Genomic DNA, 18076 nt, shown 5'->3' with positions numbered 1-18076 from the left:
AACTGTCTCTATTGTAACTAACCTCATTAGTATATGTTGGCTCCTTAAAGGGCAGCATTGACATTGAACTTTCATATTAAAAGTCTCAACTATATAGTTGCTACGTTCACATTTTCTCACTCTACATAATAATAATTCTCTCTCTCTCTCTCTCTCTCTCTCTCTCTCTCAACAACCATCTATACCATCTCTCCCATTTCACCACCCTTCTTTTTCTTATTTTCATCTATACATACAAAATACAAGAATAGGGAGAACAAAAATAATATATATATAAAAAATAAAAACAAAAACAAAAGGTGGTAGATGCATGAGCCACAACACACACATTATCTCATACAACCACACTCACCACCTTGTTTTCCCTCAAAATTCTTACAATTAATTCCCTTTTTTTTTTCTTCTCTCAGATTTTCTCACTTAGATTCTCTCTTCTCTTTCTACTATCATCACCTTATCCTTTTTAAGGTACCATTTTTTCCCCCAACAAGAATGGCTTAATAATGTCTTGTTCTTCCTTTCTATTTCCGTACGGTTTCTTTGTTTGTCTCTTTTTGTTTATGTCCTTTTTCCTTCATTATTTTCCTCTTTTGTTTGTGTGTATGATGAGTTTTATAGTTATATTGTAGAATCAGAATGTTTTTGTTGACTGATTCTAAAGTCTTGGTCTTTCTATTGTTTCCTTTAATGGGTGTCTTTTGAATCTTGTTATGAATGTGTTTGTAGTTTGGTTTTTGATTTGTGTGGTCAAAATGAGTTTGTTTTCTTTGTTACTACCCTTTTCCAAGAAAGGTGGTAGGTTGATAGGGGTTGACTTCAACTCAAAGGAGAAAGACTTTGGTTATGTTTGTGATTGTTTTATTCTAAATTGTGTTTTCATTCAATGTTTTGGGTATTTGGGGTGTTTCATTATGCAAATTTAGATACCAAGTACCAACTTTGTTTTTCTCAAAAGATTTGTTTTTTTTCTTTGGAAATTAGTTTTTATCATGTTTTAGTTTCAAAAGGGTTTGAATGATTCTTTCTTCTATGACCAAATTGGATTTATGATTTGAATGATGCTTACTAAGGGTTTATTTGTAGGTAAGAGTGATTGAAACTGTGTCATGATCAAAGTTTCTCACTTTCTCTGCATTTGTATGTGTTTGTTTATGGATGAGTTTGGCCAAGGTGGTCTTAAGATTTTCTTTTAATTGCCGATTATCAAAAAAATCAGAAAAAGTTACGAGATTTATATTAACTGCATTCAGTATAAGTTCAAGACACATAAGGACTCTAACCATATTTCGGCTCGTGCATGACAATTCTGTTAGCACTTCATAAAAGTCAAACAGGATCAACTTTTAGCTAAACCTTTTATGTGTGATCTAGTTCTTGATTTCTAATTGATGTTTTCATTGTTTATTGTCAACTTTTGGTGATTGTTTACTTATTTCTGTTCTTATAACTCAGAAAAGGTCATTACTTTTTGTATAACTTGTCATGTGTTTATGTCACTCTAAGGATACCTTTTGCTTTTACCAATTGTGTTGTGTTTGGATAAACAACTTAATTAAACTCTTGTGAATAAATACTTATCATATGAGTGCTTATGTATAAACTATCCAAGAGAGAATGCAGTTAGAAAAATTGTTTTTATATATGTTGCAATCTGCTTTCATAAGTTATCTTGGTGAGTTTATTGAAATAAGTTGAGATTGAGAACCTCTTATAATCAAACATGGCAAAAATCATAAGTTGTTTTCATTAGTTCTCCTAAACACTCACACAAATGTTTTTATGTCATAAGATAAGTCCAATGAAGTTGTAAATATGGTTGTGTATTGTTTTCTTTTGGAATTGATAGTGAAATTGCGGTATTTGACAGCATTATTTTCGTTTAACAATATTGAACTGACTTTGCAACATTTTTCTTTCCTTATAGGTCTAAACAATCGTTCTCACTTGCTTAACCATCTTATTTGTGTTCTATCTACTTTACTTCCTAAATTTAATTAAAAATAACTGGTACTGTAAGATGTTAATCATCATGCTTTGACGACTCGGTAAAAAGACGCGAACTAACAATGGTAAGCTTAAGAAGGCGCAGACTTTTGGGACTATGCTCTGGTAAATGTTGATAAACTTATTCATCATGCTTTCAAATCTAACACTTGACTGAGTTAACTTTCCGATTGTTTTTGGCTTCTGCAGGAAGCTGTTCCTTTGTCAGTCCTCTTCCTCTATACTGTGAGAATCTAACAGGTTCTGAAAATTCGTCGTGGAAGGCTAAACCCAAGAGTGAAAAGCCTATGCTTTCAGATGATGCAAGCATCCTTGACAGTGTATGAAGAACATTACTACTTGTAAATAGTTGTATATATATGTTTCATTACAAATTATTTTTCACTAGCGAAATATCATTTGATACTAGAACCGAAAAAGATTCGCGACAGGTTGCCAAGTTGTTGAATTAGCATCTTTTGAATAGATGTAATCTTATCTGAATGGATGTGTCCCTGAAGGTGTAGCTCAATGGTATGATATGAGATGCTGAATGAGTAAACGAACCACTAACATTTCCCTATGTAAAACGATCAGATTGATGTTTAACTATTGTTAGTCTATCTATTATTTGTATCTTAGACAGCCGACAACTTACATTTAACTGTTTTATGTTTACCAGAATACCGTTGTGCAAGAAGAACCGGGTTCATCAAATAATTCTGGTTCAAGCTCATCCAAAGATCAGCTTACTCAACAAACCCTTGGTTAGTTGTTTACTAGGCTAATTTGTTTTCGCATTTTCTGTTTATGTTTGGTTTAGTTTTTAATGACTCAACTGACCTAGTAATAAATGGTTTCCGCTTTAGGATATGTTTGGAATTGGAAATGATTTGATTTTATCAGTTCCTTTGTTGATCCATCACTAAGATTTCCATCCAACTTTGTTATATTTTTTATGGCTTTATTTATTTGCATGTCACCTATTTGACCCTGCATTTAGCAGGACCTCCTGTAAAACGTAGGAAGCGACATAGGAGAAAGAATTTGCACAGTCAAGAAGCATGCATGAGAGGTGTCTACTTCAAAAATATGAAGTGGCAGGCTGCAATAAAAGTTGACAAGAAACAGATTCACTTAGGGACTGTAGGATCACAAGAAGAAGCTGCTCACTTATATGACAGGTAGTAATTTGAGTCTTAGAATGTTTTTATAGAAACTGACAATCGTTCAAATTGACATCGACCCTAAATGAATAGATTTAAATGCACTTACAATTCTACACATGAATGTTACATTGTTATGTAAGATTACATATAGCTGTTTTGAAAATGGTTTGTATAGCCAATAGGTTTGTGTCAACTTCTCTATTCTTGACCGAGTCAGTTATACATGCTAGATACTATATAATTTCTGTTAATGCTCAACATCTTGTCGGTGCTTGAATTTCTCAAAGAGAATGTGTTCTTCAATTGGAGACAGGGCCAATCCAACCCTTAACCAACTAAAGCAAGGACTTTAGGCCGACCAACATTTTGCATTAATATATATTACAAACGCAAAAGGCATATAGTCTAAGGGTTGTGGCCTGTCGGGTTTAACTCAAGGTCTCGCCTCAACATTTGCTTTAGGCCTACAATGATGTTTGGCTGACTCTTGATTACAAAACCGGGAAAGTTGGCATTGTAATGCTCATGGTCTCTTTTGATTTGCTATATTATGTTAACCGTGACTTACTTAGCGTGAAAAACATCTTTTTTTCTTCTTTAGGGCTGCTTTCATGTGTGGGAGAGAGCCCAATTTTGAGCTTCCGGAGGAAGAGAAGCAGGAACTGCGCAAATTTAAATGGGATGATTTTTTGGCGATGACTCGACAAGCAATCACTCGAAAAAGTAATCTTTCTCTTTGAACCATGCCACATGCTTTCATAGAAAAGTTTAATAACTATACACTGACATTGAAACTAACGTCTAATTATATTTACTATATCTTGTATCATTATTTTCAAATTTTTGTTTAAATTGTGGCAGGATCATAAAATATAATCGAACGCATGTGCATGCATTAAATTCTTCCTAGATATTATTTGTTTTAACTAAGCTTTAATTGTTTCGTGCAACAAAATTTAGAGGTCAAGAGATGGATTAGCCCGGAACTGCCTATTAGTCTTGAGATGCATCGTTTGGAGAAAGATGATTGCGAAAGTAAGCAAGGAGTGAGTGGGTTCTCTGCTTATGAAGATGCAGAACAGGAAACTTCAGTCTCTTGAAAATTTTCACTCAGGAACCAAGAGTGAAGGTTCTAATTTTTATTGTAGAAAAATACTGCATTAATTTATGACATACCTTAATAGCATTTATAATCCTTATGCAAATTACTTCACCTTAACCTAATAAAAAGTAAATCTCAAGTTGGAAATGCCAACTTTCAAGCAATGGATATAAAGATCCTTAATCAAACTAGTGCAACATTTTTTCTTCTTAATTAAGATGCTTCTCTTAATTTCCACATGAAAGAGAAATCTATAAGTTTTTCTTTTGTAGTTAGATTGCAATTTTTCATAATGCAGATAGGGTCTATGTTTAGCATTAAAATAGTTACATATTGGCATTGTTTTGTGCGATTCAATAAGTAACTGTTAACAAACATATTTTAGTGTCACTGTCACAAACATATTTTGATAAACATCCTTTAATTTGAAAATTGCCCTCTTCATCTACTTTCCTTTTCATTGGCTAAAAGCTGGAGGTTTAACACATGCTATTCAAAAGTTCATGTACTATATTTTGTGCGTGGAGAGTTCTGATTTCCATCAGGCTTCAGAGTTTGACTAAGCCAAAAATATGAAATGAGACAAAAATGATAAATGACCTACTTAATTCAGTGGTTGGAGTATTGCTTTCATAGGGCGGCAGTCTTTGGTTCAAATCCAATGGTAGGTATAGGTAAAATTTATTGTTTTCATAGGCAAGATTTTGTTCCTTGGATGCAATTGCCTCCAAGGTGATGCACATATACTTCAATGCTTTGTCCTTTTGCAACTTATGCAGAAAGTTCAATTGTTTCAATGGGGTTAAAAAATTATAGAAGCTACATTCCATAATGGAGATGACTTTATATCTCTAGGTAGTTTTTGCAATGTTTTACCAACATAAAGTCATGATAATAGTAAAACAAAATTGCATAAACAACATTGTTTTTTTTTTTGAAGAATCTAAATTAGCCCACCCAAATTGACACAAGAGAGAATCGAACCTGAGACCTTAAGGAGGAGCACACTCCCAGATCTCAAGCCAATCCTACCAGACCAACCCAAGTGGGTTAAACTACATTGTTATTTAATAAGGCTAAAATCAATTTCTTATATTCCATATGCAAAGCAAATAATATCTTATATAGTTTCTTATCTAGCTAATACTATCTTTACTACTATCTTGTCTCTGAAAGTGTAACTCGCTATCACATTAGTCCCTGAATGTATCGAAATTACAAATACATTTCGAGTATCTCATTTGATAGTAATTTTTTGGACTAAATTGACCAACAAATAACACATTTGAGGACTAAATTGACTACTTAAAAACAGATTCAAGAACCAAAATGACTAATAAAAAAAGATACTTGTGAATTTGTTTGCAATTTTAATACATTCAGGTACTAATGTGACAGCGAGTTACATATATTCGAGGACCAAAATAGCTGTTGGCCCTTAAACAAATTACGAAATAATAACAATTTAGAGGAACTCAAGATTCACGACTCCAAAACAAGAGGGGGGAAAAACCTAATCATAAGCCTTCCCTTTTTATTCCTTCTCTCCTAAAATCCTCATCGGAACATTAGTCTACCAATTTGCCAAATGGCAAGCCAAGTAACATTCTGGCAATTAAATCCAACTAATATTACAAACATGTTGGGCAAGGGAATTAAGCTCTCAACTAGAGATTCTTTTAGAGTAAAATTTATGGATCTAAAAAACATTAAATCCAACTAATACAAGAAAGTAGAGTGAATCAACTTAACTGGACAAACTTCTGGATAGTTTTACCATGCATAAATTTTTAAACAGAAACCACTTAAATCATGAGACATCAACAACAAATTGGTTAAATTTGATTTTACCCTTTTTATAATGTGAAATTTGATTCAACCTAATGATCTGATGATCATTGAGCCAATTTTATAATGATTTGGCTAATTTATCACCAAATATTTCAACTACTTCCAGTTTTATGCATTAAGCAGATTATGCAAAACACTAATGAACTTTCAATCGAGTCAATTGATTCAATCATTGTCTTTAGTCAATCCATAACATATTAATATTTCTTTTGCCCACAGAAAACTTACCAATTCTAAAAATGGATGTACTTTCCTCCAGACATTCGCAAAAGGTAACAAAGTGTTTACCTAAAGAATAAAGTAAGCAAGGTACAATTTTATACAGGTTCGGTGTTTGATCAGATATCACAATTCTGTAAAATACACAGACTACAAGAGTTATTACTTTTGGAAGATAGCACCGAGTTCACGAGAGAAGAGAGACAAGAGAAACAAACTCCAGAGTAACCCGGCCCTTGGACCTTGTGTTGATGACAAAATGCTCCGGGTATTTCCTTAATAGCATAAGTAAGCCATACCAAGGCTTCCCTTTTGATTCTGGACCAGGCCATTCCTCTGATGTGAGATATCTCCTTACCCTACTGTGGTGCCAAACACTGCTATACTTATCCACCAACTAACAAATAACAAAGCAACATTCAGAAATTAAACCGAGGGCAAAACTTAAGCACAGTCCTATAAAACATGACATGGCAAGTGTACTGGTTTTATCTCTCTCATACATCAACAGAAAAACAGTAGGGTACCTGACTTTTGAAGGAAACTTAAGTACGGAACAGTAAAAATAGTACATATAATCGTGTACCTAAGATTTTCCTTAAACAAATAGGTCTTTGTATCTTGCCAAAAATGTATTTGTGATGCGTCATTATGATTTTAAACTATATATTATGGTAATTTGAGTTATTCCACAGTCAACCTTCTCCACAAGCAACAAGTAATGGATATTTTAAGTTTCAATATTACTATACTCTGCAATATTTTCCACATTCCCATTTACTACCAGATGAGCAATATTTACAATTTTTTACAAATGCTTCAATGCAACAACATCAACAGAAAACTCAGGAAAAGAGCTAATTGTTGCATGAAAATTGTTATATGAAGAAATAAGGCAGTCGCATTATGGCTGGTCAATACAGATCATCAAAAACCCTAGGACTTGCATAGGAGATGAATGGTTATGTTATGTACCACAATGCCAAACAACATTTCTATATGCTAAGGGAATGAGACTTTAAGATTATATTTGGAGTCAATTATTTTAGTTATTAATCCCTTATTAATCAACCCATTTAACTATTTCAAGTATGGATAACAAAGTACGTACTACTGCTAACAAAATCAATTGAACTCATTTTTAATGTGTTCCAAACATGGTAATCGAATTGTAAATCAATTCAAACTCCATTTTTTATAAATAATTACAAACGCAAAATTTGATTTCTAAATCAAATCTATTTGAATTCAATTTAGATAAAATCATTTCCAATTTTGGATAAATCCCAAAGACTGCCCAGGTTAGAAGTTGATTTGGGAAACTACTGGATTCTAAAACATGTAACCTTTCATATACAACTCAGGTGACATCAACTAAAATGGATAAAAGAAAGTTCTACTCATTCACATGTATAAAATCACGAAAGGAATTGTTGCAACTAATTAACTTAAAATAAATAATGGTCAGAAGAACTAACCACAGCATGGAGTTTTTCCATTGGCATCCACTCTCCAGGACCACAAAGGTCGGACAGGACATTAGCTACTGATGAAACAACATCCTTCTCTTCTAATTGTTGAAGTTGCAGATTATCAGCATCACGGTCCACTCGGGATCTACCTTCTGCCTTCTTATCTGCAGACAACAAACCATGACATTAAGGTTGTTAAACATAAAGTCAAGTTCCAGCCTAGGATTGGAGAAACAAAGAAACATGTAGATTGTGTGATCATAATATGGACCTTAAAATACAAAACTGCTCATGTATATAAAAATAACCTCTAAAGCACACTTAATTTTAATTATACCTCAAATTTAAAATGCATAAGAAAGTCTCGTGTAACTCAAAGCCACACAAGTCACAGCTTAAGCTAAAGTTACAATTTTACAGAGCATGATATAAAGGCTGAAACTTTTAAAAACTCATACAATTAAACTAGAAGAAAATAGCCTAATTATAGCTATACATTATAGATATCCATACATAGAATTAAAAGTCAAGAGCATACACATTATAGTTAAACATACATAGAATTAAAAGTCAAGAGCATAATAGAGGATAAGGGTCATCAAAGTAGAGTGTAAATCAGTAAAAATAAAATAAAATAGTAGGTGACTCGTGAACTTTAAGGAAAAAGAGAACTTTAACAAGCTGTCTGTTACAGAAAAGGCTTCTGTGTCTTCATGAATCAATTTTGGATATTAAATACTATTTTCAGTGAAGTTTCTATATTTTATGTTTCCTCATAGCATTCAATGGGAAATAAAGATCATTTGGATAAATCCGTATTAAAAACTAGTCATGACAGAAGGCCCAATCACTATTTATGTGTTTCAACATGACACATTAATTTTTACTATCTATTTTTACCTCCATATAGATAGAGTTTGAGTGGGGCCTCTCCACCGTCCACAAGGATCAAACAACAACAACAACAACAACAACGGTCTCTCCAAATGTCCCTCATGCTGTTATATTTTTATAATAACTCAAACAACATTCTTTCTAATTTAATCATAGTTTAAGCTAAAGTTTTACTGCAATAACATATACTTAACTATAAGTAAAAAAAAATAGACAATAACACAACAATAAAAGCCTTTTCTTATTATATGATGCTAGCTACATGAATCAAACAACAAAATAATGTCCTATATAATCATACATAGAGAGAAACGTCTCAAACTTCCTTAATGACCTAGAGGTTTCCCAGGTCTTCCTCTACCTCTAGTTATTGGATTATCCATCTTATCATCTATATTAATTGGAGCTTTTGTATGAATTTTCCACACAAATTAAACTACTTGAGGCGAGATTCTACCATCTTTTCCACAATAGATGCTATGACGTTCTTTCTCTAATGCTATCATTCCTAATCTTATCTTGTCTTATATGTCCATTCAGCCATCGTAGCATTCTTATCTCAGCAACATTCAGCTTATTTTCTGGTCGGCTCATTATAGAAGCATAATATTTGGTCTTGAATGACATCACATATCTTACAGCTGAGCTTTAAAAATTTATCTTAAGCATCAATGATACTTTTCTGTTAAAAAAATAACACCAAAAGCACCTTTCAATGTCATCCAGTCTACTCAAAACCTAATGTTTACAAAAATTTCCCTCTTTTCCATGTCATTTTGTATGATAGACGGAAGATACTTAATCAATATGATTTACAGCATAGTCTGGTCTCCGAATCCAATTCTCGCCTCTAAACTATAATTAGTCTACCGTTTGCTAAACTTCCACAAAATCTACTTCATCTTACATCTACTTAAGTGCAAAGCATGTGTTAGCAAAAATTGTCTCCACATCTCTACATTTTTATAACGTCTTCTCTCAACTATCACAATGCACATATTTGGAAAAACAAATTCAATGTAAATGCATTTGATTTTACAAGACCAAATATGTTAGCAATAAACTAAAAGTGGAAAATCATCACATGCAAGGAAACATTACTCAGGCTGCATAACAAATATTAATAAGTCGGTAGATGGAAATTTAAGTTAACTAAATAAAGTCTACACACTTAGCCAACTTTCACTTGACTTCATTCCAACCAAGTATTACCCAATTCTTGCAGTAATTATGGATGACGACTTGCAACATCTGAGAGAGCTTATTAACATCGAGTACAGCAAAGACAGGAACTTTAAATTAGAAGAACAAGAAAATATTATCGATAGATGCACTTAAATGTAACCACAATGCAAAACAACGCATCAATATATCCATAGTTTTAAAAACAAAAATAGAAATTATGAAAATCTACATCAAAATGGAAGGAATTTCTATCACTTATCAATCATTATAGTTATCAATTCTGGAAGACTCCCAAAAAAAAAACGAGCAGACCCCATTGAAGACGAGAGTGAGGTACAACAAGGCCATTTCTGTCCGCCGCCCTTCTCACGGAGCCGTACGTGGACGTTACCGCTCATATAGCTACCAGCCGGCAAGCAGTCAGCCTCCCTCTAACTATATATACAAGTTAAATAATTCATACTGCACATATACAAATGCTATAAAAATAAAATAAACGATACACAAAAACGTATGCTTGTAATTATTGTTAAAGAGTCTCAAATCGGATGAGAGATGGCCTGTTTATAAGTGTGGACAAATCCTCACCTTACAAGCCGGTTTTGTAGGGTTGGGTTACGCCCAACCCAAATTCTAAGAATAATAAGAAGTCAGTCGTATTGGTTTGAATTGAATCAATATTTAAACAAGGTTTCGAGCCCTATAGGCTTCTATAATTAATAAAAAAAAAGGGGGGAAATTGTGAAAATAACAAAACAAGATTGTTGAACAACTCGGTAAATGGGGGCAAGGAGGGCTCATCATAATGGTTTAAATTCCCATAGTTTTGGGCGCAACTGGGGGCGTCATTGCGCAATTGATAACATTGAGCCACGTTCGACAGCAATGCCATCAATAGCAACAAGGAATTTAAATAGAAGTATTTATAGTATGTTAACCACATTAAACGGACATAGAATAGAGATATTTGGTAATTCAGCTACAAAAATAGCAACTCAAGAAGGGAAAAAAAACTAATTCATCTGCATCACAGTTGTGATACTCATAGATCCTACCTAGAATAAGACATGCGATATGGACACCTAAATGTGAGATTATTTACACCTTTGATGATAATTTTTTATAATGTGAGTTCAATCAATTCAACAGTTGAATCATATTATACTAACTCGATGATAATATTATATTAACTCCCTCTTGGCTCAAATGCAAAAAAATGTGATAATCATATATACCTTAGTTGTGATACTCATAGATCCTACCTAGAACTAGACAAGTGTTGTAGACACTTAAAATCTGAGATTAACACATGAAATGTAGAGAAGAACACACACGCGCCTTGACACTATCTCTCAAAATTGCCATATCAGCACCTTCAGTGTTTTTTGTTATAACCTATGTTATCAATCCCGGATTGCGGAGCGACCGACCTCAAAACTAGGATGGCCGCTATTCTATTACTTTTTATTAAATAATTAATACTACATAAACTAAATAAGTCATGAAATTATTTATTTCAAGTAATTTATGATATGTATGCATATAAATATTTTCATTTGTTTCAATTTCTCATCTCTTGGAGTACTTTTTCAGCAATTTTTTTTTACTTTGACTATTTTTTTCACAATTTTCTTTTGGCCAATGGTAAGTTAAGAGAGAAAGGGGGCAGACCAGATGCTTGGTCCATCATTGGGTTTTCAGTTTCCACACTGGTTTTTTTAATAATGTTTTCACACATGCTAGTAATAGAAATAGTTGTTAGACTTTAGGAATATACTTGGTTTATGATTGGATTTATACAAGGCCCATTATGTGAAATCCAAACCCTAAAACTGATTGATATCTTCTTCTTTAAACCCTAAAACTGAAAGGTCCATTTCTCTAAAAGAGCAGCACCTTCTCTATTGTTGTTGCAAGCTGCTGCCGCAGAACTGTTATGCCCTTGCATCTTTCTCATCCTCCTTCATCGTTTCTTCTAGTATTTTATTTATGTGTCATGTGAAGGTGCTGGCCGGATAACGCCAAATCAGGGCTGAAATGTTGCCTAAGTATACTGTGGTGGCACTCCCAACCCGAAACAAGTAGCAATTTCGGGACATGACGGCAGCCGCACCTCTATTTTGGGTTGCTATATACAAATATTGACAACATAGATTACAATGTCAATTCAATCAATTCCCCATTTGACGTCATTATTCTAAAAGTACCCTTTTATTAATTCAAGACAGTGGAATGTATAGACCCTCTACAATAAATATCAAGGGTTAGGGAAAGTATTTCATTTTTTATATGAATTCGAGAAAATTAAATGAACTTGGTCTTTCTTATAATTTAGTCTAAAGGGAGTATATTTTAAACGGAAAAGTGATAAGATGAACTATCAATTAGTTTTTGAACTGTCGGTTTAAGTAAAGAGAACTTAAATTTCAAGGTTATAATGGCTAAATTTGGACTCTACAAAAAATTATAGAAAGTTTAAATATGCCAATTTTGACACCTAGAGTTAACATATACATGGGTAAACTCTACAGCCCTTTGCCGCACTATGGTAGGAGAAAAATTTGCAGTGATGCTCGAACATCAGCTATCACCGGTGTACATAATCTAACCATCAAACAAAAATCCATCCACATGATAGACGTCCCGTGCTCTTGCATTACCTTTCCTTCACAAGCTTCTTTCCTATTCTTCTTCTCACCAATGGGTATGGAAACACAGATAGATAGCAATTCCAATACTATAGTTAGTTTTGCTTATAATTTAGTAAAAGGGAGTACATATAAAATGGAAAAGTGACATGAACTATCAAATAGTTTTGGAGTCGTCGGTCTACGTAATGAGAACTTCTATTTCAAGGTTAGAATGGCTAAATTTGGACTCTACAAGCCAAAATCAAATGTGAGCGCTCCTGCACTATACGGCGTTTTGGCGTTCGCGCATCCGTTTTCTTGCTCGCTAGCTGCAATAAAAAAACAGTGCACGCTAGAAAGTGCTTCGAATTCGAAAGGCGCCTGCTCCCTTCTTACTGACAGCACAGCTACGTGCTGGCACTCAATTAGTAGCGGTGGCGCGTCACTCGGCTCCTCGGCTCACTTCTCGAAAGACCGGCCGGCTTCCACCCGACTAGAGGGAATGAGAAATTAATAGAGTACAAAACTTATCTTCAAGTTTTACCTTATTCTGATCGCTTAGAGGGCGATCACGGAGTCACTGAATGGGTTATAGAAAGTTAAGTATGCCAATTATGACACCTAGAGTTAACATATACATAGCTGAATTCTGAGGCCATATGCCGCACATTGTTTGATGGTTAGATTATGTAGACCTATGATAGTTGATGTTCGACCATCATCAGCAAATATTTCTCCTACCATAAATCCATCCACACAACAGACGTCCCATGCCCTCGAATCACCTTTCCTTTACAAGCTTCTTTCCCATTCTTCCTCTCATCTCACCGATGGGTATGGAAAAACAGAGAGATAGCAATTCCAATACTATATTTAGTTTTGCTTATAATTTAGTCTAAAGGGAGTATATTTTAAATTGAAAAGTGACATGATGAACCATCAAATAGTTTTTGCATTGTCGGTCAATGTAATGAGAACTTTTATTTCAAGGTTAGAATGGCTCAATTTGGACTCTACAAAAAGTTATAGAAAGTTTAAATATGCCAATTTTGACTCCTATAGTTACCATATAGATAGGTTAATTCTAAGGCCCTGCGCCACACTTTGTTTGATGGCTAGATTATGTAGACCTATGATATTTGATGTTCGACCATCATCAGCAAATTCTTCTCCAACCATAAATCCATCCACACGACAGACGTCCCGTGCCTTTGGATCAGCTTTCCTTTATAAGCTTCTTTCCCATTTCTCCTCTTACTGATGGGTATGGAAAAACAGAGAGATGGTAATTCCAATACGACTATAATTTTTTCTTTTCTCTTCCTTCCTACCACAGAGCTTTTCCCTTTCACTGACTAGCATCAATACCCCCCTTCTTTCTCACCCTTCATTTTTTTCTTTCATGTTCTTTTTCCTTTCATGAACCTTTAAGAAGCTATCTCCCGTATGAGCCACCACTTCGCCACCCTTCTATGGCTGTGCACGGTCGAGCCAATCAATAAGGTTTCCCTCAACCTCCTCTTCTAGAATAATAGAATAGTTACACAATTGGCTAGCAGCAACGAAGAGTCAATGCCTTCACCACCAGACTCCTGCCATTGTGTGCCTATTTCCGTACTAGGCACGACAACCTCTTCCCTTGGTGTTAAGCAAAGCCCTCAACCAATTTGTGGAAGGGGATCACCTTTAGCTGCCATCCACATCTTCTTTCAGGCGAGATTGCAAGCTAACCGAGTACTAACTTGTTGGAGGGTAGGGGAAAGATGGAGAACAGTTTTGACATGGAAGAAGGATGATATATTGTGTGGAAGGGTGTACCATCAAATTAGTTGGACCATCTAATCCGAACTCAAATCAAAGTGCTTCAAGTCTGTGACACTTTGAAGCGGTAATTGGAAGAAAATGACAAAAAAAAAATGAAAATGAGTTTTCCATAATTAATACTCATGTTTCTCTTTCCATTATAAATATTGTCATATCATATCCTCGTATTTCACTTTTACACTACCAAAGAACGGCCCAACTAGAAAACACACAAAAAAAAAAGAGAGAAGAAACTCGATGTGCATAAACAGGGGAACCCAAAAACAGAGGGAATCGCAACAAGACCAACTTCTCCCACCCAGCACCAAAGTCACAAAGCTCCAAGTACAGACATGTAGTTGGTAGTCACAAAACCGAAGTCCAGATTTCCAATTGCAGCTCCTCGTACTTAGCATCCGCCTTGGGCAAAGAAATTATCTGAGGTTAATTTGCCCTGCTCTCTAGAGCATACTGAGGGTTAATGTTGGTGGGTTTTCTCTAGGATTTGGCCTCAGCCTTGGGCAAAGAATTTTTCTGAGGTTAATTTGCTCTGCTCTCTAGAACATACAAAGGGTTAATTTTGGTGGGTTTTCTCCAGGTTTTGGCCTGGTTATTGATGGATTTGCTGGATCAGCTAGGATTGGTGGATTTACAATCCCACCAAATTTACATTCCAACGTGAAATCCTATCAATCACAGTGCCAGCAAAACAAGTTCTGAGCTGGGTTCAGGATCATTCAAGCTTGCAGAACACATAAAATTGCACTTTTCTACAATCCGCCTTGTGATTTTGACATCTATGGTCTGCATGCTCACCACTGACCACTATACAGCTATTTATTAATTATTTAAAAAGTGTAGTGTAATTGTTATTAGTTAAAACACATTTGAAGCAATAAATTACTGATAGACAGAAATATTTCAAACTATGATGCCTATTATTTTATAGACAATAGTATGCAATATTTAATACTATTCAAGTCAACCTTGTAAGTAAAGGTCCGCAGCCGCATTTGCTGCATTTGACCGCAATTATCGTTCTCCATAATATCAAGGAGCATGACACAACCATTATTTAAAACCTTGATTGAAGTACAACAATATCCTCATATCACTTGAAGATGGGTATGTCGTATACCCCGTAACACGAAATAGACAGAAGGGAAATTAAATGTACAAGAGATAGGATAAGCTTTGAATATGTATAAAAACTAAATATCCAACTAGAAGACAACTTGAACTAGTCATCTTAGGTCATCCTGTGATCAGGCTATAGGAGGTTATATTATTTATCATCAGCTATTCCCTAGCACATCGACAATATAGGCCTCAAGAGTACTAAAAAATGAAAGGCCTCTCAGCAATAGACACACGATCTTAAGAAAAAGTAATAAAGAATTATACTTAGTGTGCATAAGAACCTGTTCTAAATAGCTCTATACTTTCATTATTTAAAAAACAGTGTTAGATGATAGATCCCAATGGCGCTGGTTGATCCATATATTGAAGTTATTTGGAAAACAAAAATATTGTTCTGAAAACTGAAGTTCCAAGGACTCCCATTCCCATGACTAACACGCACCTCTTTTTAGCATTCCCTAACTCGGTTGTAAAACCAAAGTTAGTCCTCATCACTACAGAGCACCCAGGAAGAGTGATGTTTAGGAAAATTCCATGACAACTTTTCAAAGTACCTACCAAATCATCTAAATCTAGCCCATTTTGTTTTCTAATCTTACTACAAAGAACCTACCAATTGACTCAATGATCTGCCTCATGCTCAACCGCAAAGGGAATCTCATATTCCATGATATCCTCATAGTTCCCTCAGCAATAGCAAACACAAGTTCACAACTACAACCTTAAGAAAAAATGATAAAGAAACATACTAAGAGTAGATAAGACTCACTCTTAACAGTTCTATACTTTCATTTGGTCTTAGAGTCTAGACAATAGAGACCAATCAATGACATTGGTTGATCCATCAAGCAGACCCTTTCAGATCATCACAAACCCAGCCCCCATCAAACAGACCCTTTCAGACCATGACAAACCCCACCCCCACGGTGAAGAATGCAATGTTCAATTGCATAAAACCTCCTAGAAATATTGCAACCAAATCGAAAAGCCACTACAAACAGCAACAGGCATGGGTACAACCAGATACAATGCCACTACACAAGATAAATCCATGTAACCTAACAAAACCAATCATCCTCTTACATAACATAATTTTAAAAGCCCTAACAAACACAACATTCAAGCAAACCAAAAAATCCCAAACAAAAATAAAACCCTAGCTTTCAACACAGTAAACCACAAGTTGAACCATACAAGATCTCAACAACACACAAACAAAATTATAACATCCTTCATCAAATTGAATAACAACCATCATTCACAAATTGCAAAGTCACAATTATTATTATAAAAATCCTTCAATCCAAAATAAGTAACAGCTGCGAAATTTATTCAAATCGAGTCTAAATCATGAAACAATCACAGCAATATAAACGAAAATTCGCAACAAAAACTAACCAATTGGTCCAGGCAGTGAAGCCTTGCCTCCAGAACCAACACCACCACCATATCCACCACCATAACCATCATAAGCCTCCCTCCTGCCAATCTTCTTCCCACTACTCCCACCACCAACATCAACATCAACATCATCATCCATCTCATACTCCTCTTCATAAAAATCCCTCCTCCCTTTCTTCACCATAGCACCGGCACCAGCACCCGCACCGGCACTCCCAGCAGGCAGATGTCCATGTCCATAATTATAATGCCCCTGAGCAGCACCAGGAGGAGGAACACCAGCAGGAACAGTCTGGTGATGATTTCCGGCGTAATGCCGAGGTACACTGCTAAGAATACTACGAACAGGAAGCAGAAAGTAAAACTCCTTATCACCGATCTGAAGAAGGTCTTGAGAATCGAGCTTAACAGGAGGGTTACCAGGTAAATGAAGAACACCTTCAACTAAACAACCGTTTTTACCAAGAACTTCGAGAGCAAAACGACGTCGTGCGAAGTCGTAGAAGATACGAGCGTGGTGACGTGAAATGTTCATTCCACCACCGAGACTTGATAGGTCGACATCGACGGTTGATTTTTTGGAGTTACGGCCGAGAATAATTGAGTAGGTTTGCATGTAGTATTCGAAATCTTCGCCTTGAAGTTTTGCGAAACCGGCTTCCACGTCACCACCGGCGGTACCCATCGCGAATTGCAGAGATGAAAACGGAGAATGAGAGAGGGGTTTGTGAAAGTGAAGAAGAAAATTGAATACTCACTCCTACGAATCTATGATGTCTCTCTTTTTTTGGTCAAATGAAACGTTACCAAAAAATAAACAAAGATACAAATTATAAAATAACTTTTCTGACTGAAAATTAAAAAGATACTAATAATAATTAAGAGCATAATTATTTATTTACCAAAAATAGTGTATTTTTTTCTACAAATTTTCTAATTAAATACTCTGAAGAATACTCCCTCCAATCCTATAAGAAAAACTTTATTTTTTAGATAGATTGAAATATTGATGTACTTAGCCTATATTATAAGCTATATACATCAATCTTTCGATGTTTTTAAAAAGTGAGTTTTTTTCTTATATTATTTTTTTTGTTTTAACCCTCTGGTTCTTAGGGAAGGGGACCTTAGTAGTCCAGAGTTCGGTGCGAGTTGTGGCATCAAGTGGTTCTAGTTCTCTCCCAAATGCAGTTGTGGGGGATCGAACTGTGGTCCTCCCTACCAAGT

At 35.0% G+C, this 18076-nt stretch overlaps 2 protein-coding genes across 4 annotated transcripts; one reads left to right on the top strand and one right to left on the bottom strand.

The window, feature by feature from the left end:
* Positions 1-108: 108 nt before the first annotated feature.
* Positions 109-4650, top strand: LOC123889289 (ethylene-responsive transcription factor-like protein At4g13040). 3 transcript variants are annotated; one of them, XM_045938565.1, is made up of 7 exons: positions 109-468; positions 1925-2109; positions 2194-2324; positions 2666-2750; positions 2990-3167; positions 3754-3875; positions 4113-4650. In XM_045938565.1, the coding sequence occupies exons 2-7, from the start codon at positions 2067-2069 to the stop codon at positions 4250-4252; spliced, it is 699 nt and encodes a 232-aa protein (XP_045794521.1). In that variant the 5' UTR covers positions 109-468; positions 1925-2066; the 3' UTR covers positions 4253-4650. The 3 variants fall into 3 exon arrangements, with proteins under 3 accessions (XP_045794521.1, XP_045794522.1, XP_045794520.1); XM_045938566.1 differs by having other exon boundaries at positions 155-468; positions 1925-2069; positions 2987-3167; XM_045938564.1 differs by having other exon boundaries at positions 155-468; positions 2987-3167.
* A 1595-nt stretch (positions 4651-6245) lies between these two features.
* Positions 6246-17668, bottom strand: LOC123889288 (FHA domain-containing protein FHA2). Its single transcript, XM_045938563.1, has 3 exons — positions 16847-17668; positions 7803-7960; positions 6246-6721 (listed from the first exon to the last, which is right to left on the bottom strand). The coding sequence occupies exons 1-3, from the start codon at positions 17532-17534 to the stop codon at positions 6512-6514; spliced, it is 1056 nt and encodes a 351-aa protein (XP_045794519.1). The 5' UTR covers positions 17535-17668; the 3' UTR covers positions 6246-6511.
* Positions 17669-18076: the final 408 nt, after the last annotated feature.

The sequence above is a fragment of the Trifolium pratense genome, linkage group LG6, assembly GCF_020283565.1.
Source record: "Trifolium pratense cultivar HEN17-A07 linkage group LG6, ARS_RC_1.1, whole genome shotgun sequence".
NCBI classification, from domain to species: domain Eukaryota; kingdom Viridiplantae; phylum Streptophyta; class Magnoliopsida; order Fabales; family Fabaceae; genus Trifolium; species Trifolium pratense.
Note: the sequence above shows the minus strand (reverse complement) of the source record. Positions and strands in the feature narration are given on the sequence as shown.